We start from the raw sequence: 27,312 nt of genomic DNA on the forward strand, positions 1-27,312 counted from the left end.
GCCTTAGGCATCCAGTTGCTTTCTGTTCTCTGGCTTCTCCGGCCAATACTTCCAGTACAGTATTAATCAGCGGTGGCATTGGTGGCCATTTCTCCTTGAGGCTGACTGTGGTGGGATGACCTGAAGCTTCATTGCTGGGGGGTGGGGTTCTGGCTTCAGGAATGATGTTAATGAAAGATCCATCAGTGACCATTTTACTATTAGTTTTCAAAAATCATGATTAGGTATAGAATTTTGTGAAAGGCCTTTTCAGTATGCAGATATAATTACAGGATTTTTCTCCTTAGGTTTGTTATGGTGATTTATTGGATTTTTAAAATATAAATCATCCATGCATTTCTTTTTAATGTGCTGATGCATTCTAAATGCTGGCATTTTACCAGGATTTGGATCTGTCTATGGGAGATTGGTTGATAGTTTTTTTGGTCTTCCTTTATCAGGTTTACATATAAATGCTATACTTCAAGGAATGTGAACATTTTTCTGCTTTTTTAATGCCCTGGAACAATTCAAGTCACATTGGGATTATCTGGTTTTTCAGTTTGGTAGAATTTATTTTTGATGTTATTGGGTGCTGGGTGCTTTTTTTGTGGTGGAGTTTTAAAACCGTTTTCTCAGTGTTTTCTATGGAAATTGGCCTGCCCAAGCTTTTCTTTTGTCTGCTAGGATCAATTTTAATACATTGTGTTTTCCTAGGAAACGACCCACTGTATCTAGACTTTCACTTTTTTATGCATACAATTGTCTAGAATACTCTTTTGAGATTTTTTTTTCTTTAAATTTCCTCTATTTGAATATTTGTTTCTGCCCTGTCATTTAAAAAATTTTTAATTTAAATTCAATTTAGTTAACATATAATGTATTATTAGTTTCAAGAGTAATATTTAGTGATTCATCAGTTGCATATAACACCCAGTGCTCATTATGTCAAGTGCCTGCCTTAATGCCCATCACCCAGTTACCCCATCCCCCCACCCCCCTCCCCTCCAGCAACCCTGTTTTGCTTCCTAGAGTTAAGAGTCTCTTATGGTTTGTCTCCCTCTCTGTTTTTATCTTAATTTTATTTTCCCCTCCCTTCCCCTATGTTCATCTGTTTTGTTTCTTAAATTCCACATACAAGTGACATTGTATGGTATTTGTCTTTCTCTGGCTGACTTACTTTGCTTAGCATAATACCCTCTAGTTCCAGTCACATCATCGCAAATGGCAAGATTTCATTCTTTTTGATGGCTGAGTAATAGTCCACTATATATAAATACCACATCTTTATTGCTCTGCCATTTCTTTTTGTGTATATGTGCTTTCTCCCATTTTTTCGTGATTATATTAGCTAGTGCCTTGTCTGTTTTATTTAATATTTCTATTGATTTCCAGTTTCATTTCATTTTATTTCATTGTGATTGTTACGGAACCTGGACTGGATCTCCCGATGGAAGAACCAAGCGGCACCCGGAGATCTTGGAGGATAGGAGGTTTATTTAATGCCAGTGGGCTCAGAGGAGGGTGGTCTCCAAAGGTCTGAGCCCCGAGCACAAACAAAGGGGGCAATTTATACACTTCTCCTTCTGCATACTTGGCACTTTTGGTGCATGCGCGAAGCGGGGCAGGGAGAAGAACCTGGATTGGTGGGCGCAGGAAGCAGAGCAGGGAGAAGAACCCGGGAGAGCCCCAGGGCAAGGACTGGAACTCTCTCTGGCTCAGTCAGCCATCTTAGGACATAGGTTTTCCTTATCCTTCCCCCCTTTGATGCCCCTTTAAACACCTAGTTTTGAGGGCATCATCTTCATCTTCTAAGGGGCAGTAGTGAATAAGGAGTAACTGGAGTCTGATTTTAGCAGTTTGAGTAGTAATAAACCCAATAAGGGCATTAAGAATACAAGGACCAAATGCCACTATGAGGAGAAGCAACAGGAGGGGGCCGAACCAAGGGAACCACTGTGAGAGGGTATCCCACCAAGTTTTCTGCTGGAGTGTTTCCCACCGACGATGTACTCGTTCCTGTAATTGGGTCAGAGCTTCTTGGGCCACCCCTGACTCATTAGCATAGAAACAACATTCCTCCTGTAGGAAGAGGCAGAGCCCCCCTTGCGCGGCCATGAGCAGGTCTAGCCTGCGCCTGTTGTGGAGGACCACTGAGGCCAGTGAATCGAGTTGGTGCTGCAGGGCCAGGGCCGACTGAGTGAGGGTGGAAAAATCCGCCGTGAATTGTTGAGTTAACCCCTGGTACTGAACCTGAGACATACTGACGCCAGTGGCGCCGAGGGCAACACCTGATGCAGCCGGCAGGCTCATAATCAGAGGGACGGCTGCAGGGGAGCGTCGAGGGCAGCTAGGAGGTCCCCATAGGAGTGGGGCATCGCTCCGGGGAGGACTGAAAATCGGGTACGAGACTGGCAGGCGTGCGTGATTGATCGCGCGGGGTGGTGCAGATGCGTACACCGTGATCTCAGGCCAGAAGTGGTGTTAGGTGCACAGACCCGACTGTGGCCTGTGACGGGAGAGGAAGAGCTGCCAGACAGCGGTACCGGACACAGAAGGGGATAATCCGAGGTCCCCGGTGCCAGGGTGGGAGGTGACATGGTAGATTGGTTGAGGATGACATGTAGGTATTGGATGGGACCCGGGCTTCATACAGATCCAGCAGGTCAGACACTAGGGGTGGATTTGAGTGGTTAAGCGCTTGGTGGGAGGCGTTAATCATACCTAACAGTTGCACTATAGATGCTTGCTGCATGTGGATGGGGGACCCAGGGATGAGCCAGGGCGAGTTATTTTCTGTCTGACTCTAGGGGTTGACTCTAAGGCTTGGAGTGAACATGGACTTAATCATAAATTTGGCCATGGGTGGGGGGGCGCCTGGGTGGCTCAGTTGGTTAAGCGACTGCCTTCGGCTCAGGTCATGATCCTGGAGTCCTGGGATCGAGTCCCACGTCGGGCTCCCTGCTCAGCAGGGAGTCTGCTTCTCCCTTTGACCCTCTTACCTCTCATGCTTTCTATCTCTCATTCTCTCTCTCTCTCAAATAAATAAATAAAATCTTTAAAAAAAAAATTTGGCCATGGGGTCGGTCCACATGGGGTGATATTGGCCCAACAGGAGAATGATTCCTGTAGCCCATGAGGTGGCATTGGGTTCTAAGACTGAGAGGGTGAGCGGTATACAGTGTGGAGTCTCCAGGTGATGTTGAGAGATTTAGTCAAGACCTGTACAATGTCTGCCACAAATGTGGGTCCATCGTCACTATGGATTGTTAATGGCAGGCCAACCCGGGGCACGATCTCCCGCAAGAGGACTTCAGCTACTTCCCAGCTTTGCTCAGTCGTAGTACAGAAGGCTTCGACCCTCCCAGAGTATGTGCATACTATTACTAGGAGATACCTGAACCCCCTGCTCGGCTGCACATCTGTGAAGACTACCTCTAGATCTTCGAAGGGGGTTGCTCCCATCCTCTGGACACCTGGTGGGGGCCGTGGTGCAGACCGAGCATCTACTTGTTCCTCGGCATAGTGCTGGCAGCTGACTGATGTAATAGTGCTTTATTTTTGAGAAGGGCCTCTGATGGTTTTTCTCAGATGAGCGAGTTGGTGGCACTCCTTGACTAGATGCCCTCCAGTTGCTGTTGGAACAAAGATGCGCCTGTCTGGCATCATCCACCATCCCTTTTCAGTCAGGGTGGCTCCCTCAGCCACGGTCCATTCATTTTCCTTTTTAGTGCAACTGGGTGGAGGGACTTCTTCCGGGGGTGTTAGGGCCATGGTGAGGGAAGGGGCTCTGTCCCTGTCCTCACTGGCTGCGGTCTTGGCTGCCTCATATGCCAGGCGATTTCCCCGCGCTATAGGGTCGTCTCCTTTCTGGTGTCCCTTTCAGTGCAGGATTTCTACTTCCTTTGGAAGCCAGATGGCTTTGAGGAGTCTCAGTATCTCCCCTTTGTTCTTGATAGCTTTTCCTGCTGCGGTTCGGAGGCCCCTTTCTTTGTAGACGGCTCCATGTATATGTACAGTAGCAAAGGCATACTGAGAGTCAGTATAGATGTTGACTTGTTTGCCGTCACCGAGGGTGAGGGCTCGGACTAAGGCGTATAATTCAGCCTGTTGAGCTGACCATCCAGCTGGTAATGCCTTAGCTTCTAGGACTTCAGAGGTTGTGGTTACTACATAACCCACCTTCCGGGCACCCTCTTGTAGGTAACTGCTTCCATCACTGAACAGCATGAGCTCTGGGTCCTTTATGGCTTGGTCCCACAGATCTGGACGGCTCACCTAGGCTTCATCAGTCACTTTGGAGCAGTCATGGTCTGGTTTCTCCTCTTCTGTGGGGAGAAGGGTTGCTGGATTTAATGTCCTTACTGTTTTGAGTGTGACCTGCGGGTTTTCCCAGAGGAGCCCTTGGTGCTGTGCTAGCCGAGAGTTGGGAAGGAAGCGGGGTCCCTGTGCGTTCATGAGGGACACAACTGCATGAGGGACCTTGACGTTAAGTTCCTGCCCCAGGGTAAGTCTGTCCGCCTCCTTGATGAGTAGGACTGTGGCTGCCAGCACCCTGGGGCACAGCGGCCATCCCACTGCCACAGGGTCCAGCTTCTTTGACAGGTAAGCAGCTGGCCGTTGCCAGGGCCCAACAGTCTGGGTGAGTACCCCGAGCACTATCTTTTCCTTTTCATGCACAAAGAGATTGAAGTGTTTTTCTACATCTGGTGGACCCAGGGCTGGAGCCCACCCCAGGGCGGTCTTTATCTCTGTGAAATCGGCTTCTGCTTCCTCAGTCCAGGCAGGGGGTTCTCACTTTGGTCCCCCTAAGAGATCATAGATGGGTCTTGCTATTGCTGAGAACCCAGGGATCCAGGTGCGGCAGAATCCTGCAGCCCCCAGGAATTCTCGTAGGCCCCTTGTCTGGGGCTGTGGCAGGGAGGTGATGACTTTCTCTCTCCCCGGCCCTAGTTCTCTTTTCCCTTGGGTGAGGAGGAAACCGAGGTATCGGACCTGTTGGCAGATTTGTGCCTTCTTCCGTGAGGCCCGGTACCCCGAGTCTGATGGGAGCTGTAGGAGGGCCTTTGTGCCTTTTGTGCAATCTTCGTGTGTGTCAGTGGTGAGGAGGAGGTCATCCACATACTGGAGGAGGGTGCATCGTGTGGCCTCTTGGGAACCTGGCGAGGTCTTCGGCCAGTGCTTCCCCAAAGAGGGTTGGTGAGTTTTTAAACCCCTGCGGGAGGCGCGTCCAAGTCAGTTGCATCTGGCGCCCTGTATCAGGTTCAGGGCATTCAAAGGCAAATAGTGGCTGGCTCTGGGGGGCTAAGCAGAGGCAGAAGGCATCCTTCAAATCTAGGCAAGCGAACCATCTGGCCGAACCTGGGATTTGGCCAAGGAGGGTGTATGGATTTGGGACCACTGGGTGCAGAGAGATGGGCACCTTGTTGATGGCCCGCAGGTCTTGAACTGGTCGGTATCCCCCGCCTGGCTTCTTGACTGGCAGGAGTAGGCGAGTCTGAACCCCAGTGGGCTGCTCGGTTGGGCCTGGGCACAGAATAGCCTCCGTTCTTCTTCCGTCAGCGTGGTACTTGCTAGTGGTAATTGCCTTGGGTTCAGTCGGAGGCTAGTGTGTCCGGTGGCCTCAAAGGTTATCTGAGCCCTAAGTTTGGAGAGTATGTCTCGGCCCAGGAGGGGGATGGAGCAATCAGGCAGATAAAGGAATTCATGTCGCCCCTTGTGGCCCCCGAGTTCGCACTGGCGAGCCTGGCACAAGGGCTGTTGTACCGCCTGTGCCCCATGGCGCCGAGGATGGTCGCAGTCCTTTTGCTGAAGGGTGCCACTGGGGAGGGACAACAGAGTGCTCGGCCCCAGCATCAACCATGAAAGTCACTGATTGGCCCCCCATCTTCATTTTGACGGTGGGCTCACGGGGGCCGAGGAGGAAAGAGCCCGGTCCCCCTCAGCCTGAGTCCATTCCCGCAAGGCCTGTGAGGGCCTCCCCCCGGGGCTCTCCCTTGTAGCGGCTGGGCTTCTGAGCCTTTCCCCGGTTGGGACATTCGTTTTTCCAATGCCCTTTCTCTTTACAGTAGGCACATTGATCCCTTGCCAAGGGGGTTCTGGGCTTCCCCCCTTTTGGAGGTCAGGATCTCCCTGCCTTTGTGTTGTCGTTTTCTTTCAGGGTGGCGGCGAGGAGGGTGACTTTCTTTTTCATGTTTTTGTCGGCTTCCCGTTAGGCTGCGACCTCCCTGTTCATGTAGACCTTACTGGCAATCTCTTTTAGTTGGGTGATGTTCATCCCGGCAAAACCCTCTAGTTTCTGAAGTTTTTTCCTGATGTCTGGGGCGGCCTGAGCCACGAAGGAGTTGTTTACCATCTGTTGGCTTTCCTGTGCCTCGGGGTCAAATGGAGTGTATATCCTGTAGGCTTCACATAGTCCTTCACGGTAGTCCCCGGGGGCCTCCCCTGGTTGTTGAGTGACCAAGGATATGTTAGTCATGTTCATGGGTTTCTTAGCTCCTGCCCGGATTCCCCGGAGGAGGGCCTCCTGGTACCGGTGGGTGTGGGCCTGTCCCTTGGTTGTGGTGAAGTCCCGTGCTGGGCGCTCTTCGGGTGTGGCCACCTTAGCCCAGGCAGCAGGGTGGATGACTTCTGCTGGTGCCTGCTCTTCCAGGTGCTGCTGTGCACCTTGCATTATTCTCCTCCTTTCCTCTGTGTTAAACAGGGTGCGGAGTAACTGTTGGCAGTCTTCCCAGGTTGGCCGATGAGTTCCAGCTGACGAGGTCGGTGGTGGTGAAGGGCTGATAATACATCATGGAATGGCCCAGGTTGGACTGTCCCGTCTTCATCATGCCTCTCGGGTCCCCGCGTCTCTCATACCGGCATTTGAAGGGTGCTTGTGCCCAGCGTGGGGCGCAGCCTGGCTGCTGGTCCTGGAGAAAGTGGATCTTTTGGGCCTGGGGGCTCTGGTGAAACCGATGGCGGTGGAGTGTCTGGAGCTGAAGGGCCAGGTGTAGACGGTCTTGGGGGTAAGCGATTAAGATCCTGGCCTGTCCCTGCCAATTGAAAACGAATCGCACCCAGGGGGGAAGAGTCTGAGCAGTTCCTAGCCAGGAGTCAATGTATGGAAACTGGTCAGGGTGTCCTGGTTCTCCTGTTAGGACTCGCCATACTCGACGAATCGTTGGGACATCGAATGTCCCTTCTGAAGGCCACCTGACATCAAAGGTGGGCCATTCCATTTCACATAGGATTCTTAACTTGCCGGGGTTCATCCTGACTCCATAGTCTCCTGAAAACCCCTTCTTGAAATTTTGGATCATGGTCTCTAGAACCATAGGTTTACTCTGCCCTGACCCCGTGGTGATGTCCCCGTGTGCAGTGGCGCAGAGACAGACAAGGCGTGGGGTGCCTCCTGAGGTGAGGAGACCAGTCAGATGCCCTTCTGGCCGTGTCCCGAAGGAGCTTGGGTGAGGCTTAGCTGTAGCGGTCTCAGCGTTGTGACTTACAATCGGAAGCTATTCTGATACCGCCATAGACTGTATGCCATTCACCACGGAATTGCAGACAGGCCCACTCAAGACTCCGTAGACTTCTGGGGACCTGAAGGGTGCCCTCCCGTGGAGCTACAGAATCAGTCCGCTTGAGGAAGCCAGCTCGGACTGCACATTCACTCCCACATTCACACTCTAGAAGTTACTACATTCCCTCCCTGGGAGTCCTGACCTGTGAGGCCTCCAAGAGGGCTCTGGGAGGTGATCAGGCTCCCCTTCCGCCCCAGTGGGGTGGGCCTGTCTGGGTCCTGGGGCCCCAGGCCTTAACTGGAATCCGATGTTGGGACCAGGTCCTCACCTGCCAAGTTTCCTCGAGTTGGGTGGGAACAGCAAAGAGGGGCCAGCCCGAGGTGGCAGGGGCGGGAGACTGCCAAAAATTAGGGTACACCTTCTCCGTTATGATCCCTCGTTCCATCAGTGCCCCCGCTGTTGCCCCCAAACCGGTGGCAACAATGGGCCAGCACGGTTGGGTTTCCTGGTCAGGGAACCAAATGTTACAGAACCTGGACTGGATCGCCTGACAGAAGAACCAAGTGGCACCCGGAGATCTTGGAGCATAGGAGGTTTATTTAATGCTGGCGGGCTCAGAGGAGAGTGCTTTCCAAAGGTCTGAGCCCCGAGCACAAAGGGGGCAATTTATACACTTCTCCTTCCGCCTACGTGGCACTTTTGGTGTGTGTGTGAAGCGAGGCGGGGAGAAGAACCCGAATTGGTGTGTGCGGGAAGCAGAGCAGGGAGAAGAACCTGGAAGAGCCCCCAGGGCAAGGACTGGAACTCTCTCACTGGCCTGGTCGGCCATCTTAGGACACAGATTTTCCTTATCATGACCAGAGAATGTTGTATTACCTTACAATATAGAATTTACTGAGGTTTCTTTGTGACTGTTCCATTTTTGTGAAAGTTTATGTGTGCTTGCAAGGAAGGTGTATTCTCCATTATTGGGATACAAATATCCAAATATAGTCATTATTATTACTGTTAAGTCTGGTTATTAGAGCACGAGCAGGGGGAGGAGCAGAGAGGGAGGGAGGGGAAAGAATCTCAAGCGGACTCCGCACTGAGCACGGAGCCTGACATGCGGCTCGATCTCACGACCCCAAGGTAATGGTCTGAGCTGAAACCAAGATTCCAGCTCTCAACCGATGGAGCCACCCAGGTGCCTCAATTATATTGTTGGGTCTTAACGTTTATTTACTTTTTGTCTACTTCGCCTTAGACTGAGAGCATTATTATTGTTTATTTTTATATAATATGTTTAACTCATAAATATTTGAATATTATTGTGTTTCACCTTGTTTCTTTTTGTGTCTGCTTTGTGAGGGTGATTGGGGTGTTTCTTTGATAAGTATCAGAGGTTTTATTTCTTCATTGTGAATTACAGCCTTTAGTGCTGTTAACCTAAAAAAAAAAAAAAGCTGCCAGTTATTTTATTAGCAAAAATGGGTTTGTGTGGAAATAGCAGAGAATTAATTCAGGACACGCTAGCTGTGGCAAAACCATAGAGAAGTCCAAAAAACAAAGAATAGAAAGGTTCTTTTAGAGAGGGAAAGGGGTGTAGGGAGGGGATGAACTGGGAGCTGGAAGTGTAGCGGCTTCTCGTTGGCCGAGCTGTGACTGCCTCTCATTGGCTGAGCTGTGGCTGGGACGGAAGAAACCTTCCTCCTCCTGCTGGGATTTTAAGGAGCATCCTCCGGGAGGTGCCTCTCTTCCTCTTGGGTCCACAATTGACAACCAGTGCTTGGCGCGAGAGCCCCCCCGCCAGCCTCTGAACTCCATTCTAGACAAGGTTTCCTTTTAGTAATTTTCACAGGGATAGGAAGTGTCTGTTGTATTTCCTGCTTTGGCCGGAGTCCTCCCTTTTCTGGTATTAGGACCACTTCGCCTCCTTCCGCAGATTTGTGTGTGCCTGGCACACCTTTACTGTTTCGTCATGGTTAACTTTTCTGTTTTGATTGAGCTTCTTGAATATACAGTCAGGTTTTCTTTTGTACATCAGTGTGATCATCTTTTTTAGTGAGTTAAGCCATTTACATTGAATGACGTCTGTGCCTGATCTCAAGTGTTGTTTTATGTCACGTTTATGGTGTGATGTGGCACATTACTGAGCTCCTTTCTTCAAATATGTTTTCCCTTTTTAATGTGTATCTTTTTGGGTAAAGGTGCTATCTTTTGTTATGCAGGAAGGCTTGTATTTATTTTTCCTGGGGCGTCGTTTCCTTTGTCTTCATGCTCCCCGTCTCCGTTTTCCCTGTTCAGGCGCACGCACTGTTTTGTTTGCCGGCATCACCTGCTAGCCCTTCTCTCCCGTGGGGGCCGGGGAACCTCCTCTACTTCGATCCTTGCCCCTCCTCTTCCTGCCTTTGAAGAGCACTGTTTCCACCTTTCTGAGAATATGCAACATTTACACATTGTTTTTCCTTGTCTCCCCCCCCCCTTTTTTTTTCCCAAACTTTGACCTACAGTGTACTGTACGTGGTAGTCACACCAGTTCTGGTGACGTTCTCCTTGTGTCTTGTGGTCTGGTGGGGCCCGTCCTCTAGGAGATCCCCGAGGAAGTCCATCGAATCCATCCATCCTGCAGGTCTGACGCTGCTTCGCGCAGCCTGGCCGCCTGAAGAATGGCCTGGCTGGGTGCCAGATCCCTGACTCATATTTGTCTTGAATTTTGTGAAAATACTATTTCACTGTGTTTTTGTTGAGAAGTCTGTTCCCACTTTGGCTTACTTTCCTTGTTATACACTTGGACTTGTAAATCAAAGGCTTGAAGGATTTCTGAAATGCTTAAAAGTCTGGTAGTTTTGTTGTGAGGTGTCTGTGCTGGCCATCCTGGATTGACTTTTCCAGGAGCATATGTACCCTTTTGATGTATGGATTCAGGTTTTATTTTCAGAAAGTTTCATTGTATGTGAGCTTTAAGTATTAGTCTGTTAATTGCTTGCTTTTCCTCTGCAGGAGCTTCACTCGTATGTTTACTAGATCTTCTCTACCCGTCCTCCGGGACACCTGCTCTCGGATTCGTCTTCGTTCTTTATTCCATCTTTGTTCTCTGGCCTGTTTTCCTTCTTCTTCAGGGTCCTTATTGGCCCAGTGGAATATATTCTCTCCTAGGTCTATTGCTGGTCTTTAAGATAACTTTTTCTTCAGTATCTTTCCCGAATTAATTTAACTCTGATTTCACATCTTGGCTCTCTGTCCATTTTGGTTTGAGTGTTGAGTTTCTAATTCAGGGTGTTGCTTCATGTCTGCACGTGCTTGTTCTATTTCCTTATGGTTTACCAGCAGGGGGGTCTCTCAGAGGAAATACTGGAATCGGTGTGTGGAGCTTCTCTGCAGGGGCACTCAGTGCTGCAGTGGCAAGATCTGTGAACACATTAAATTTCCATCAGAGTGAGAGGAAGTAAAAAGTTGTGGGAAATGCCTGACAAGAAATATTTCCAAGGAGCGTTAGCCAGCAAGGAGGCAGTCAAGCGGTTGCCCTTCGCCCTGGGGGAGGCCATGTGTTGACCACGGCCTTTGCTGTCTGTGCAGGTGGCCTCTGCCGAGGGCGTCCTGTACACGCTGACCGTGCCCCAGCTGCAGCCGCTCTCCAGGACCAGTGTGTTTCCGAGCAGCCCCACCAGTCTCCTCTGCTCTCCTGACTGCCAGTGGGTGTTGGCTTCGACCCAGGACTCAGACTTGGGCCCAAAGGTCAGTGGCTTTGTGCACACAAGGTGGTGAGTTCTGTGCCCAGGCTTGTGGATGGGTCTGGGAGGGTGGCTTCCAGTGCAGGACCAAGCCTCGCAGAAGCACCTGCAGACAGGATGGTCCAGGGACAGAGGAGTCATCTGGAGCAGACTTCCAAGTGGTAGGACAGGAATACAGAGCAAGACGTTGAAGGCAAAAGCATGCCAGTGGCGTACACTGCTCAAAACCACAAGAGCCCTTAAAAAATACAAGAGCCATTGATTTGGTTGTCCTATCACACCGACCAACCCAGGACTGGTGTGCAAGATGTTTCCAGCAGGGCCCGACCGGCTAGTCCGAGCAGTCGGGAGAGCAGGGCGCACAGGGGCACCGGCAACCCTGTAAGACACAGTGAGGTCACTGGGTGTGGGTCTGCGGCCCTCCTGGGTGCTTCTCAGCAGCATGGACCACATGGCGGTGTTCCCCCAGGTGTTCTACACTCGCTCCCTACTCTGTCTGGTAGAGGATGAACCTCCTGTCTCCACCACTCTCCCCATCTGGCTGACTTCCAGAGCCTGCTGGGCCCCTGATGAGGCAGCCAGGCTGATGGTGATGCACAGAAACAATGATAGCGGGCAGCTGGCCATCACCACCTACGAGCTGGGGGCCAAGCAGTCCCAGGAAGGAGTGGACGTTGTGGGTAAGGGTCCCCGTGCCAGGACTGTCACTGTTGCACTGTGGTGCCTCAAGCACAGATTCCTCGTGTTTCCTTTGGGGCGCTTTTCTTCCCTCTCAGTGAACATAGCGGCCCAACAAATGTCCTGTTGTTTGTGATTGTACTGGCTGAGTGGTTGAGCGCTTGGCGCAGTCCGGGCCTTCTGTGTGGCCCTGGGATCCAGACACGAACCACTGACTACGTAGTCTCGCCCCTCCTCACTGTCTTGTCACAGCTGTGGCAGACACACTCTTCTTGGTGCTAAGTGTGCACAGAGATGAGTAAAAGCCACAACCATTTCTTCCCCAGGGAGCTCCCCAGCCAGCAGGAAAATAAGACCCATAGCTGTCTTTTTTTCTGCCTCCTCTCTCTCCCAAACTGGATGTCACTGTGACTGGCCTGCCGTGTGGCCCTTAGAATTTTTTCTTTTGTATATATTCATTTGTTTTCATGTCATCATTTGACCATAAACTTTACTTTGAGCTTCTTAGCAGCCAGGGAGAAAAGGGAAACGGGATGTGTATTCTAATCCCTTGTTTGGTATGAGCATGAATTCTTCGAAAGGTAATTTTTTTCCTTGCTGGTAAACCATAAGGAAATGATCCAGTTAATTAAAAACAAAAACAAAAAACAAGGAATGCTATACAGTATAAAAGACAGTGTCATCATCATAGTTTTTGGCAGATGTTATAAATGTCATCTTCTCATGGCGCCATGTCTTACATCACCCTGCCGTAGCTGGGGAGGGGCAGGGGGCCTATCCCCTGGAAGGTACATGTGCCAGATACTGTCACTTCCACATGCATTTTTGCCTTGAATCTTTACAGTCCCCTTAAGTAGGGCACCGTCACCCGTATTGGGAGGGCGGATGGCCGGGAGGGTTCAGGGGGTGATTGCAGGTGTGACCACAAAGGTGTCGGTGTTGTCAGTGCACCACGTCCTCTGAGGTGAGGCGCGTGTACCCCGCGCCCCCAGCTGCTATTGAGAGATGACAATCTGTGTTTTTATTTGAAAAAGTACAACAGATTGCAAGTTTCCTTCTGCCAGACACCATGACACCTCCTCACCTCATGAAGGGCCACGGCTCTCAGGTGATCCTGCTGGTGTCGGGGTCGGAGCTGGTGCTCTTCACCATCCAGGGCCTGCAGCTGGCAGCCTTCCAGGACCACCAGAAGCCTGTCACATCCCTGTGGGTGGTGAGTGTGGGCCCGCCTGCCTGCGTCACGGCCCCGCCTCCGGAGCCTGTGGCTCCGCCTCACGTGGCTTCTCATTTCAAGGACCAGAGCCGAGTCCTCACTGCTTCCTTCGACCTCTCCCTGCGGGTCTACGTGTGGAATAAGGAAAATAAGTTTCCTGTCCTCAAGAGCTGCTATCACCTGCTCGGGGGCTCCCACAGATGGGCCAGGTAACTGCTTCCAGTTCCCTTTGCTTGACCCGTGAAGTGGCCTCACCTGGCCTGCCGGCGGCAGCTGTTAAGGCATGTGACTGGGACTTGGGTCTCAGCCCGGCCTATTTGCGCTCTCTGGGGACCTGAGATAAGTCCCTGCTCAGATACCATTTCCTCCTCTGCTTGAAAACAAAGATGCTAAGCAGCATCTACATTATCTCCTCTAATGTACAAAACTGTCACCTACAGTTGGTACCACCCACTCTCCCAGATCAGAGGCTCTGAGATGTGGCTCTTTTGCCCACAGTCCCACAGGGACGCACAGGGACGCCCAGGTGGGCCTGGCATGGACTGCAGCCCCGCTCTCACCCCCCGCCCTGAGCCACACGACTCCAAAACCATTTCCCAAACGCAGATGGTGGTGGAGTCAGTGGGGTGGGGTGGGAAAAGTCCCAGAGAATGCAGTTTTGCTTTGGTTCTTTAATTAGTATTTTGGAATCACTTGTTTCTTCTTGCCAGACTGAGTTCTGCAAACGGACAGGGCGGGCAGACCTGCCCCGGGCTGCTCACGGTGAGATGGCTGACCGCCATCACTTAACTGGTATGAGGTCGGAGGTAATTGCAGCCTCCTGTGGCAGACATTTTACTGTCATAAATGAAAAAATACCAAGCCCCAAACCAAATATTTAAAAAAACTAGATTTCTGTAACAAACCTACCTCATTTCTGAGTTTTCAGTCAGTTGTCATTTGAAGATAATTATTAAAGCAAACTAATTAATACAGAAAAGCTTCATTCCTTTTAGTAAACAAACTCAACTTTCTGGTAAGAAAGAAGTAGAGATTCAGCTTAAATCTTATGATAACTGGTAGGTTTTAACACTCTCTTAACTTGCTAAACAAAGCATAGAGGACAGCCTGATGCTCCCGTTCTGAGAAGGACTTGCATCAGTTGCTTCTTCACTCAGGATTCCTCCTTAAATTCCTTTGAAGTTTGAGGCCATGTTTGCATCTGCTTTGCTGTATCTTTGCTAGTTAACACCCTTACACGCTTGCCCCTTCATGCCGCTGCCCTTCAGGGGCGGAGGCATCGTGGCTTCACAATGCTGAGTCTGCCTGTGACCAGGGGCCGGCGTTTGTGACATACCTCTCTGGCGGGAGAGGTCCCGCTTAGACGCCGCAACCACTCGGACCGTCGTGATGCTTCCTCCTCCAGAGGCAGGAAGCCTCTCTCTGCTGAGGGACACACAGTGCAGACATTTGTTCTCATGGTCGCTGGCAAGTGAGGGGATTATGCTCCCATGTTGGCCTCAAAATACACTTTTCCCATTTCTTTTCTATGTGTGTCTTTAAAGAATTCTCTACATCATTCCTGAGTGATTAGAGCATCCTTTCACTGAAATAACACTGTTTCAACTAAGCAAGCAAGTGGCACTTTTAGAAACTTCTTTTTTACATGTCTTTTGAAACACTGCCCTGCATGCACTACACAACAGAACCCTCGTGCTGAGCAGGTAGCACTGTGAGACTCTTGAACACGTGTTTTTACACGCTGAATTACATGGATGTAGAATGGAAAACATCTTTCACTGAAATGACATCATTCTCAACGTGATAAATAAGGAGCACACTTACTTAGAAATATCTTTTCAAAAGTGTGCTTTAATCAGGACCCCAGAAGGGATCATGATTTTCAATTATGCCCCTTTCCTAATTCAGAAGAGATTCCTTCAGAAATCCTTAGTTGAGTGGTAATTTCTTCTGGGAGCTTCATTTGGCAACAATAAACCCGGCACTCTTGCTCCATGCTGTTCCCCGGAAGTTTTTTCCAGCACCTTTTTGAATGCCTCAAGACATAACCAGTACTTTCTGAGAGCTTTTCAGTTTCCTAAAATGTTATCATCTGTGAATACATAATGCGTAAATAATTCTCCAAAGAAAACAGGGAAAATGGGTGTGTGAAATATAACTTTACCAGAAACCTAGCCATATACCCCCAGGTATCTACCCAAGAGAAATGTTACATCCAAACAAGGACTTGTACATGAACGTTCTTAGCAGCTTTATTTTGTCTTGTTCTGTTTTTAGTGTGGAGTTTCTTCTAAGCTAAAAGGTAGTTCATGAAAGCCAAAGTGGCAATATTTTAGAAGCAATCTATGGCCAAAACCAGCTTCTACAGGAAACTCAGGTCCCTTTTGTGGTTTGGCTGGTATGGTTCCGTCCCCACCTGCTCACTCTCTGTCATACCTCAGAGCAGCATTGTCTTTCTAGGCAAAGACAGCATCATGGAGAATGACGGCTCCTGTCGGTATCTTTCACTGAGACTGGCTGGGAATTGATGGCCTGATTCTCGGTTCTGGGGAAATGACTCTACCCTGTTGAGATTGGATTAGGTGCCTGTTCTCTACTGGGAATTTCTAGACTTGCTGAAATCATAATTCAGACAGCTACCATCAGGAGGGCCCAAAGCTGATACTCCCACTCCAGAATGTGAGCATATTTGCTAACTGGTAGGAATGAATGCAGGTCTCCACACGGATGGGGTGCACTAGGGTGGAGAAGGTCCAGAGGTTGTGTTCCATCTTCATGTAAAGGCTTAGCTACTTAAATGTGTCTTCCTCAAGTTTAACATGCAGCCTGTCCCTTCCTTTTGCAGTGGATTCACCCATGTGGAAAGTGACAGTATGAGCATTGTAGGTGTGGAAGCCAGAAGCATCGGGACGAGTATTCTGAGGTCATATTGCTTCAACATGCAGCATGGCTCAGATGATTGTGTCAATTGAAGATAATCTCATTTTGGTGAAAAGCTTGTCTACATACAAACTAAATGATTTTTTTTTTTTTTTATCAACACTGGAAAAGGAATGAGCAATTCTCAAATGCCTCTTACGGGCCAGGCACTGTGCTATGTGACTTTTTTTTTTTTTTTTTAAGATTTTATTAACTTATTTGACAGAGAGAGACACAGCGAGAGAGGAACACAAGCAGGGGGAGTGGGAGAGGGAGAAGCAGGCTTCCTGCAGAGCAGAGAGCCCGATGCGGGACTCAATCCCAGGACCCTGGGATCATGACCTGAGCCGAAGGCAGATGCCTAATGACTGAGCCACCCAGGCGCCCTGTGACTTTCTTTTTAAATCCTCACAACAAGTCAATGAAGGACATATGATGTCTCTATTTTTCAGACAAGGAGCATGACCAGTAACAGAGACCCATTATTGGCCTGTTGTCTGGCTGCCATGCCACCTGCCCAAGCTTATTCAGATAGTAAGTGGGAGAGAGGAGTGGATGTAAGAAGGCCCATGTTGAAGGTACTAGACTTGTATCCTGATTGTTTTGTTGTTCAGATATGTAGTGAAGTAAGGAAATGTCCTATTCTGTTACATGCTTTAGACACACATTAATAAATAGTTGTGTGGTGCCACACTGCAGAACTCTAGGGACACCATTTTGTACTCTGTGCAAGTGGCATCCCCGGCGTTGGTCCACAGGGAGGCCCCGGCTGCTTTGGTGGGCGTATCATTAGCGTTCTCAACTGTAAGCAACAGGATAGAAAGCAAGAAAGGAATTTACTGGAAGGAAATAGAGCAGTGCACCAGGTCAGTGGGAAGGCTGGAGGAACAGACGTGGAACTACAGGAAGCAGGGCAGCGGGCAGCAGCCAGGGCCCGTTCCAGCAAGGTCTGGCCTGCCGTCATTCTCCCCGAGCGCTCCCATGGTGCTGCCGCTGTCTGAAAACGTCCCAGCTGCCCTGACGCTCAGAACACCAGGATGTGTGCGCGACCTTCTGGCTTCACCACATGCCCACACCACCTGGGCCAGGATGCGGGAGAGCGACCCCTTCAGCTTCAGTTGAGCGGCTCCCAGTCGACTTGCACTGTGAAAAATTCTTCAAAAATAGGAAGCATTCTTGAGAAACAGACAATGAGGATGAAAAACTCTCTACTACAACCTGTGGCTTCAGCTGTCCAGTACCACAGCCCCTTCTTCCTGGCACTTTATACCCAACATAGCACCTGTGCCCCATATAGACAAACCCAGATATAGCCATTTCCTCAAAAGGAAAAAATCTATAGCCTACCCTCACCCCCTTTAAAAATCTAAGATAAGGTTTATTTTGGGATAATTTTAGGTTTACAGAAAAGTGGCAAAGGCAGTGCCGTGGATTCCATATACCTTTTGCCCAGCCTCCCCTGGTGTGAATATCTTACATAACGTAAGATATTTGGAAACCCAAGGTCTTTGTTACCTTGAAGTCAGAACTCTCTGTTAATCCTATTATAGCCCTATCTGGTACTCAGTGGTCCTAGTGCATCCTGCATACAGCCATGGGGGAAAGGGAGAGGAGACAAGAAATTAGCTAAAATAAACACACGTGACACGGCAAGAAAGGAAACAGCTGTTTCAGAAGATGAAGGGAAAGTTCAGGTAAGTTGAGATATAGGAGTTTTTGGTGGAGACACATGGAAAGAGGGAGTGTTGGCAAAAGGGGAGGTCAGATAAGGGAATGGTAAGTGTATGGGCCACCTGAGAGGCATGGACATGTGGTGACTGGGAAAGCAATATGGTCAGTTCTTAGGGAAGGCAGCCAGCCAGAGCCTGGCATGTGCTGGCTGCAGCATTAGGGTGGTGTCATGTCTGGCTGTGGTGGCCCTGCCCAAGGACAGCGCTGTGGACCCCTGCTTTGGGTGTGATGTGGGAAGCTTAGGAGGGAGTCCTAATGGGAGCACAGGAAACTCTTGTGGAAAGTGTGTGTGTGTGTGGAGTCTGGCAGACAGGCTCCTCATGGGAAAGCAAGGTCTGTGAGGTGTGATAGCACGACCTGGTGGAAACACAGATGACTCACGTCCTCTAAATCCAAGTTCTGAGGCTTCTTTCTCCATACGGCCAGGACTGCTACTGCTGGGGGAGCACAAAGGCCTCAGTGGCACCTCTGAGTCCTGCCAGTAGGCAGATCTCATCCTTCCTCTGAGCCTCTTACTCTAGGTGCAGGCCAAGATACTCTGTATTAAGTAGAAATAGAAAACATTGAAGAATTTTCCCTAGTACTTGGCCACAAGTGAAGTCTTCACAAATTCCAAAATACTAATTGCTAACTATAAAATTCCTTTTTGAAAAGACAGTCATGCCAACACACAAACACACACCATTAAAATTCACTTTTAAATGATGAGTTAAATAAAATCTAAGCAGAAATGATGAAATATCAAAATAATAAAAGATAATTTTCTTAACTGGGTAAAAGGAATATGAAAGACTGCAAACATGCTTAATGAAAGGTAATCACAAACATTTCTACTGATGTTAGAAACGAGGTAAGCACGACATTGATCACCACCATGATTAGTATTGCCCTGGATGTACTAATGTAATACTTTTTTAAATTCTAAAAAAAATGATTAGAAATGGGTATGTGTGCTATAATTTCTAAATAGTACTATCTCCTTTAGAAACTTAAGAAAATCATTAAAATTAGCAAATCAGGATTGGTGAATAGGTTATCTACATGTTGAAATTAGTGTAACAAAAATTAGAAAATATGATAGGAAAATTATCCCATTCACAGTAACACCAGAAACTATAATATCTTGGGATCTAAAAAGAAGAAAAACTTTATGAAGAAAAAACACAGCTTTTCTAAAGGAATAAAGAATAGAGATAACCCATGTTCATGGATAGAAGAATTACTGCTTCAAAGAGACCATATAGTGAAAGCAATACCAATAAAATTCCTACCATTTTAAAACCAATGTAAAAAGATGATTATTGGATGTATATGGAGCTATAAGAGGACAAGAGTAGCCAAGACAGTCTTGCAGGAACAAAAGGGCAAAGGAAGGGGTAGACCTGCCCTTTGAATTATGAAGACAAAATTAAACTTTGTCATTGAAGCAAGTGGCATCAGTGTGTGAATAGACAACAGAGAATCAAGAAACAGACCCAGGTATGTTTGGAAATTGGGTATACAATATAAGTGACATTTCAAGTCAGAATGTGATCTTGGAAGGACTGGCTATCCAAATGGAATAAAATCAGATTCCTTCCTCATACCGTGCACAAAAATAAGTTTTTTTTTTATGTGTAAAGGATCTAAACAGCATTTTTAATTATAGGGGAAAAATTAGAAAAGGGATCATAGAAAAGCAAAACCCATAGCGAAGTAGTCTATATCAAAATTTAAATCTTTTGTACAAGTGACACCATAACCAAAATTAAGACAGCCATTGACAGCAACCCCTAAATTGAACTAAGAGGAAATGTAATTTACAGAAGAAACCAAACCCTAAAGTACAGGAGAAAATGCTCAAAATCATTAGTAATCACAGCCGAATAAAATAATGACCTATCACTTTGTACTATTAGGCTGGCAAAAAAAAAGTAGGAAGCTGGATGAAGCTGAGTGTGTGCAGACACATGGACACAGGACCCAGTGATGGAGACGGCCTCAGTCCTGTCCGCACTTGCATGTCTGGCCAATCCAAGGTACGTGTTCCAGTAGCGCAGGTTCAGGGTAGCTGTCTCAGCCCCCTACCAGGCCCCCTCTCCCCCCCATTCCCCTGTTCTGGTCCACAGCAGGCTGCCTTCTCATTCCCCGCGCCTGGCAGGAGGGGCAGGTTTAGATGCTAATCTCCTTTGCTCTGAGGGTGAAGCTCTTTGAGGTCCTAGCTCAGTGTGGGACTCAGTCTTGTGCACCTCTGGTGAGTACCACCCAGCACCTAGTGGCTGACAGCCAGCTCAGGATGCCCTGCAGTGTGTGCCTCAGTCAGCTCTAAGTGCAGGGCAGCCTGGCGCAGATGGGTGCCAACCGCAGGAGAGACGGAACTGGTTGAGGGAGTTGGAGATGTGTAAGTTTTGCGCCCCAGCTCAGTCCACCCTTTTGCACCACTCCCTCCCATTGTGTACATCTCTCAGACTACATTGTTGGGCTTACCATCTCCGAGCCTCCTCCTGCTGAGAATAAAGGCATCCTTACTCTGGAAGTGTGACCAGAGTCCCAAAGTTGATGATGACCTGTTCTGGATGCCTGTGGCAAGAGCACTAGTGAAATGAGCAAGAGCCCCTCTGCTGGATTCCCTTTAAGCAGCATTTTGGGCTATCTGGGCTGCTTATTTGGTGGGGTGACCCAGACCTTCATCCCCAAGGTGATGGTTGTGGTGGATTCCCTTGCTCATTGAAAGTCACTGCTGCTAAGTTACTGCTAAGCGATACCCAGTTACTTACCTAGGTTGTAGACACACTCCACTCTACTCGATTATCTACTAGCAACCTTAGTCCCTGATGTTTGTCAGTTACAGTCCCATCAGAGCCAATCCTTTCTTTGCCTGTTGGGCTACTGGCCAAGAACAAAAAAGAGTCAGGTGGTAGTCATAGCTTCCCCTTAAAAGGAATGCTTGCTGTGACCCTGAAAGAATTGTCTCCACTCCTATCTCCAGGAGCTAGGATCTATCTATAATCCCTGAGAGTCCAAGGTTGCATGAATGGGAAACAAAATATGCAGGGTTGCTGTCGTAATAGATGGGGCCACTCCCACACTTGTTGGTTCTCAGACTCCTGTATTCTAGCAGTAGTGGCACTATTCACCATTGGTCATTGGTTCACATCCTGGGTGGAAGGTGGTATCCAGGCCATATTAAGTGTTGACCCCTGGCCAGCACCTTAGTGGAACTGTCAGTAGTCTGTGTCACCATCATATCAGGCCAGTCAGTCCTGGATGATGGGTATGGGACAAGACCAGTGCATTCCATAGTCATGGGCTCATGGTCACACCTCCTTTGGTGTGAAATGGGTCCTTCGTTCTGAGGCAGTACTGTGGGATATCACAGGTAAGGCATTCTCTTAAGTCTTTGGGTGATGGTGTTGGCAGAACCATAGGCAGGTGTCATAAGGACAAAATACCGACCCAGGATTAACGGTGCCAAGTTGATAGCATCAGTCTGCTGTCCATTAGACAGGCCTTCAGCTATGGTGGTAAGGTGCGTCTTGATATAGGAAGTCCTTGCCATTGGGCCTGTGCTTAGCTGTTCTCCCTGACCTTGTTCATGGGCCTTTGCACAAGGATCAGATGGTGAGAAGAGTTTGCCTGGCAGCCAGAGGATGGTCATCTTGTTACCGTATTATTGAGAGACTTCCCTGTAGTATGTGGTTTCTGGTGCGCTTTCAGGTAAGACACAAACATCTCATGCTGTTTGCCCTCCTCCTTCCTTGGACTTCCAGTTTGACCCTTCTAGGCCCCTAACCTAAATGCCACTGTCAAAAGTCCATGTATCTCTGTACCTTCAGTCATTTTCTTTCTTACGAATGACTGACTGAGCCACTCTCAGCTTGGTATATTTGAAGGACTTCCTTTCACAATGTCTTTCAAGGACATCCCAAGCGGTGCTATAAGGAGGCAGCATGCAGCAGCAGGTCATTTCCGCCAACATGATAAGCCAGGCTGCTTGTGATTCACTCTGAGTCCTTTTCTTGTGCCAGTTAGTCGTAGGAACCCCCCATGAAGCATGGGTGCTGTCGAGGGGAGAGGCAGCACAGGTAGGAGTCTGGGTCACATGTTCTGTGATTCACTTCGGCCTCGTGGCCACGCTTAGGTCCAGTCCCAAACAGGCTATTACCATTGCACAATAGCTCACTGCTGTGCACACTGAATTCTGTGATGGGTGGATCATATCACATCTATTTTATGATGGGAAACTGATCAGTTCTCACTTGGTGTCCTGCTGTTGGGTGATCTCTTGCTACCAGGGCACAGGAGCTGCTCTTCACATGACTGGTTCTCATCCCTAGAAGGCACCGATTTACTCTAGAATCCTACCCCTGTGTTCTCTCTCCGGTGTTGGAGCTTTCCAGATTCCAGACATCCTAACCAATCACAGATCTTGCTAGCACCTTCTGACCTGCTGAGTTCTAGGATCAAGAAGGGGGTGGGGCACCTGGGTGGCTCAGTCGTTAAGCGTCTGCCTTCGGCTCAGGTCATGATCCCAGGGTCCTAGGATCGAGCCCCACGTCGGGCTCTCTGCTCAGTAGGAAGCCTGCTTCTCCCTCTCCCACTCCCCCTGCTGTGTTCCCTCTCTCGCTGTCTCTGTCAAATAAATAAATAAAATCTTAAAAAAAAAAAGACAGCATCTTGTGCCACAGCTAGGATCTGCTGGAGAGCCTACTTTGGCTCTGGGCCCCTGAGAATTTGGCAGCCTCTGGGGTTGCCCAATAAATGAGTCAGAGGAGTATTCCCAACTTTGGTAGTTGTTGCCTCCAAATTCAAATTCCAGAGAGACCCACAAAATGTTATTTTCATTGTTTTTGTTTAAGTGGAGATATATTTGAAGTGCCACAGCTTGTCCTTCACCTGAGAAGAAACATCTTGACATGCCCTTGACCTTCCCAGTGCACGTTTACCCTTACAAATGGCCACAGGTTCCTTTGAGAAATGATTGAAGGAATATTTACTGTGTTCATTTGCGATGGAGTTACAGGAATGTTACTGAAGGGGAACTGACCTTCCTTGCACTGAGTGCTCTAGGTCTACATTTAGAGCTGGGAACCTGGTGTGGGGTCTCAATGTTCCATCGAGGTGGAAGGCAACTAGTTCATTCATTCATTTTTTTTCCCTCTTTATATAAATAAACTAGCATCCTAGGGAATTGTGGTGCAACAGCCACTGCCTCAGATCCCTGCAGGTCAAACCATCTTGATTGCCATTCTGATTCTGCCCGTCCTTAGTCTGCTGGGATGGCCTTGGATATTTTTACTCAAGTAAAAATCAAAGGTGACTCCCCCATGTAAATGAAGATGTCTCGGGTCTCATATTCTGCCTTCCCTCATCAAACACCAAGATCCACTTTTACGCACACTCCCCAGGCTCTATTATTAGGTCCTGTAATTCCTTTGTTATGTAGGCACTTTTTCGTCAAAGCAGGGTTTGTATTTCTTTCTCCAGGCTCTGCTGATACCTGACTCTTGATATCAACCTAGAGGCAATGAGGAGTAGGGGGTAGGTCCTGAGGAGGCCAAACATCATCATTCAAGGCATCCACCTCAGGTGAGGCTAACATGGAAGGGGCTGTTTCTGACACCAGGAAGGATTCAGGGAAATGGGTGTGTATGTCACGATTCTCAGATTGTCCACCAAAATATCCCAACCCATATATATTACAGTATTACTCATCCTGCATCTGGGCCTGATTTTCACATAAGACCTGCTGAGGCTGTACGTGCAGACTCCTTTGCATTCTGCCCTGTGCCGACAGAAGATAAGATTCTCTGGCTTTCATATGTTTTCTGAAGTTGGAGGATGACTATCATTTAATTTTTGTAAACCAACATGCTATTGAATTTCATCCAAGTGCTAGAGGGGAAACTAGTTCAGGTGGGTCACTGACCAAGAGAAATAAACAAGAGTACTTGAGACTCTTAAGAAGGTACACAGTTTCCTTCCCAGTATGGACATCACATCTGCAACTACAGAAGGTATTTCCTTTGCAAGTACACACAGAACATTTTAAAAGAAAAAAAATATATGCTGGGAAGTAAATCATGTCTCAGTAAATGTTAATATTATTCAAAGTATGTTCTCTGACCACAGTAAAATTATTTTAGAAATAAATGACAAAAATATCAGAAATTTTCATGTATTGAAATGAAGTTTTAAAAATTTATTTTCTATTTTTTTCCTTTTTATTTAAATTCAGTTAGCCAACATAAGGTACATCATTAGTTTTTGGTGGTGTTCAATGATTCATTAGGTGTATATAACACCTAGTGCTCATGACATCACTTGCCCTCCTTAATGCCCATCATCCCCCAACCCAGCTCCTTTTCCACAACCCTTAGTTTGTTTCCCAGAGCCAGGAGTCTCATGGTTTTTCTCCCTCTCTGATTTCTTCCCAGTTTTCCCTCCCTTCCCCTATGATCCTCTGCATTATTTCTTATATTCCACATATGAGTGAAACCATAAGATAACTGTTTCTCTGACTGACTTAGCATAATACCCTCCAGTTCCATCCATGTCAATATAAATGGTAGGTATTCATTTATCTGATGGCTGAGCAATATTCCATTGTATATATGAACCATGTCTTCTTTCTTCATTCATCTGTTGAAGGACATCTTGGCTCCTTCCACTGTGGACATTGCTGCTATGAACATTGGAGTGCAGGTGTCCCTTCATTTCACTACATCTGTATCTTTGGGGTAATACCCATTAGTGCAATTGCTGGGTCGTAGGGTAGCTCCATTTTTAACGTCTTGAGGAACCTCCACACTGTTTTCCAGAATGGCTGTACCAGCTTGCATTCCCACCAACTGTAAGAGGGTTCCCCTTTCTATGAATCCTCACCAACATTTGTTGTTCCCTGTCTTGTTAATTTTAGTCCTTCTGATGGGTATGAGGTGGTATCTCATTGTGGTTTTGATATGTATTTCCCTGATGACGAGTGATGTGGGGCTTTTTTTCATGTGTCTGTTGGCAATTTTTATGTCTTCTTTGGAGAAGTGTCTGTTTATGACTTCTGCCCATTTCTTGACTGGATTATTTGTTTTATGGGTGTTGAGTTTGATAAGTTATTTATAGATCTTGGATACCAGCCCTTTATCTGATATGTCATCTGCAGATACCTTCTCCCATTCCATAGGTTGCCTTTTAGTTTTGACTGTTTCCCTTGCCGTGCAGAAGCTTTTTATCTTGATGAAGTCCTAATAGTTCATTTTTGCTTTTGTTTGGGGGTCTTTTCTGGTTCCATACAAATTTTAGGATTATTTTTTCCAGGTTTGTGAAAAATGTCGATGGTATTTTGATAGGGATTGCATTGAATGTGTAGACTGTTCTGGGTAGCATAGAAATTTTAACAATGTTTATTCTTCCAATCCATGAACGTGGAATGTTTTTCCATCTCTTTATGTCTTTCTCAATTTCTTTCATAAGTGTTCTGTGGTTTTTAAGAATACAGATCCTTTACCTCTTTGGTTAGGGTTATTCCTAGGTATCTTATGGTTTTTGGTGCAATTGTAAACGGGATCGATTCCTTAATTTCTCTTTCTTCTGTCCCATTGTTAGTGTATAGAAATGCAACTGATTTCTCTGCATTGATGTTGTATCCTACCACATTGCTGAACTGCTTTAAGAATTACAGCAATTTTGGGGTGGAGTCTTTTGGGTTTTCTACATAGAGTATTATGTCATCTGCAAAGAGTCATCTGCAAAGAGAGTTTGACTTCTTTGCCAATTTGAATGCCTTTTATTTCTTTTTGTTGTCTGATTGCTGAGGCTAGAACTTCTAGCACTATGTTGAACAACGGTGGTGAGAGTGGGCATCCTTGTTGTATTCCTTACCTTAGGGAAAAAGCTCTGTTTTTCCCCATTGAGAATGATATTCACTGTGGGCTTTTCATATATGGCTTTTATGATATTTAGGAATGTTGCCTCTATCCATACACTGTGGAGAGTTAATCAAAAAAAGATGCTGTATTTTGTCAAATGCTTTTTCTGCATCCATTGAGAGGATCATATGGTTCTTGTCCTTTCTTTTACTAATGTGATGTATCACATTGATTGCAAATGTTGAACCACCCTTGCCTCCCAGGAATAAATCCCACTTGGTCATGGTGAATAATCCTCTTAATGTATTTTCGATGGTATTTTGGTAGGAATTGCACTGAATGTCTAGATTGCTGTGGATACCATAGACTTTTTAACAATATTTATTCTTCCCTTTGAGACATCCCTGCCTCAAAGGTGCTCACTTGGTGAAGCAGAGCAGAATCCTAGGTGGGGCAGTGTGGTCCCAGGATCCCTGGAGTCACAGAAGGAACGGGGGTGCCTGAGTCAGAGTTCCCAAGCATTGGAGTGGGGAAACTGGTTAAAGTCAGAGAGCTCAGGAGGGGGCTCTCAGCTCAATTCGCCAAAAACAGCAAGCCCGTGCTGCTGCCCGATTGGGTGACCGCTCTCCAAGTGGGGACCCTGCAAAGGACAAAAACATGGGGACCCTCAGCCTTCCTCTGGGAGGGGTGGAGCAGATGTGTGCACCACCGGGGACAGCTCTCAGTGTGGGAGCCCTGCAGAAGACAGGACAGTAGCGGCGGGTGAAGCAGGTGTACGCAGGACCAGGCAACAGTTCTTAGTGTGGGGCCCTGCAAAGTGCAGAAATGTGTGACCCTCTGCCTTCCCCCAGGATGATCTGTGTGGGAGCTTACCACAGGAGTCTGCAGAGTTCGGCACACACAAAAGTGAAGACCGTTTATCCCTGAGGGTTTACGGAAGAGAGAGGACCTTGATCTTTTGGCTCTGGGACTGGAGATCCAGGCGCGGCCATTTTTCTTTTGATCCTCTAAAGAGGCCCAGGGAACAAAAGCCACACAGAGCAACTGTAAAACTCTAGCGCTAGGGGAAAACAGTATATAGAATTCAAGGTTTTTTTCTCATGATTTATGTTTCAGTTTAAAATTTTCCATTTCTCTTTTTTCTTTTTTCCCTTTTCAACTAGTTTCTTATTTTATTAACTCTTTGTTTTTAAGTCCTTTTTTTTTTAACCTTCAATTTTTACATTTACATTTTATAGATATATTCTTGCTTCCTTTCACTCGAATCAATTTTATTTTTGTATATATGTAAGTTTAGCATTCTTTACAATTTGGGGATTTAGTGTCTTCTAACACACGGACCAAAATACACTGAGGACCAAGTGGATCACCCTGTTTTGTCCACCCTGTGAGATTATATTCTCCCCCCGCCCTTTTGTTTTCTTTCCCATATTTTTTCTTTTTCTTTTCTGGTTTCTGACCTCTTCAGATTTGTCTAGTATGTTATTTTGTTGGGTTGTGGTTGATATATTTGATTTTGTTCACTCATTCATCCATTCTTCTCTGGGCAAAATGACTAGAAGGAGGAATTCACAACAAAAGAAAGAACCAGAGGTAATACTCTGCCACAGATCTAATCAATATGGATATAAGTAAAATGTCAGAGCTGGAATTCAGGATAGCAATTATAAAGTTACTAGCTGGGCTTGAAAAAAGCTAAAAGACACTAGAGAATCTCTTAGGGCAGAAACAGG

The 27,312-nt window shown here is 47.4% G+C and overlaps 1 protein-coding gene across 5 annotated transcripts in view; it reads left to right on the forward strand.

The window, feature by feature from the left end:
- Positions 1 to 22,870, forward strand: part of CDK20 (cyclin dependent kinase 20) — a 53,569-nt gene extending 30,699 nt beyond the window's left edge. For 2 of the 5 annotated variants that reach the window (XM_073878201.1, XM_073878200.1), the window contains 5 exons: positions 11,040 to 11,198; positions 11,664 to 11,874; positions 12,907 to 13,085; positions 13,167 to 13,294; positions 15,931 to 16,710. In XM_073878201.1, the coding sequence (XP_073734302.1) occupies positions 11,040 to 11,198; positions 11,664 to 11,874; positions 12,907 to 13,085; positions 13,167 to 13,294; positions 15,931 to 16,057 (804 nt within the window). In that variant the 3' untranslated portion in view covers positions 16,058 to 16,710. Of the gene's footprint in view, positions 1 to 11,039; positions 11,199 to 11,663; positions 11,875 to 12,906; positions 13,086 to 13,166; positions 13,295 to 15,930; positions 17,699 to 19,633; positions 19,754 to 22,009 lie in introns of those variants that run through there. The other 3 variants (XM_073878199.1, XM_073878202.1, XM_073878203.1) reach the window with 3 other exon arrangements.
- The last annotated feature ends 4,442 nt before the right edge of the window (positions 22,871 to 27,312 follow it).

Source organism: Callorhinus ursinus, unplaced genomic scaffold (genome assembly GCF_003265705.2).
Source record: "Callorhinus ursinus isolate GAN/ISIS: 27379988/994484 unplaced genomic scaffold, GSC_fseal_2.0 scaffold28, whole genome shotgun sequence".
Taxonomy (NCBI): Eukaryota; Metazoa; Chordata; class Mammalia; order Carnivora; family Otariidae; genus Callorhinus; species Callorhinus ursinus.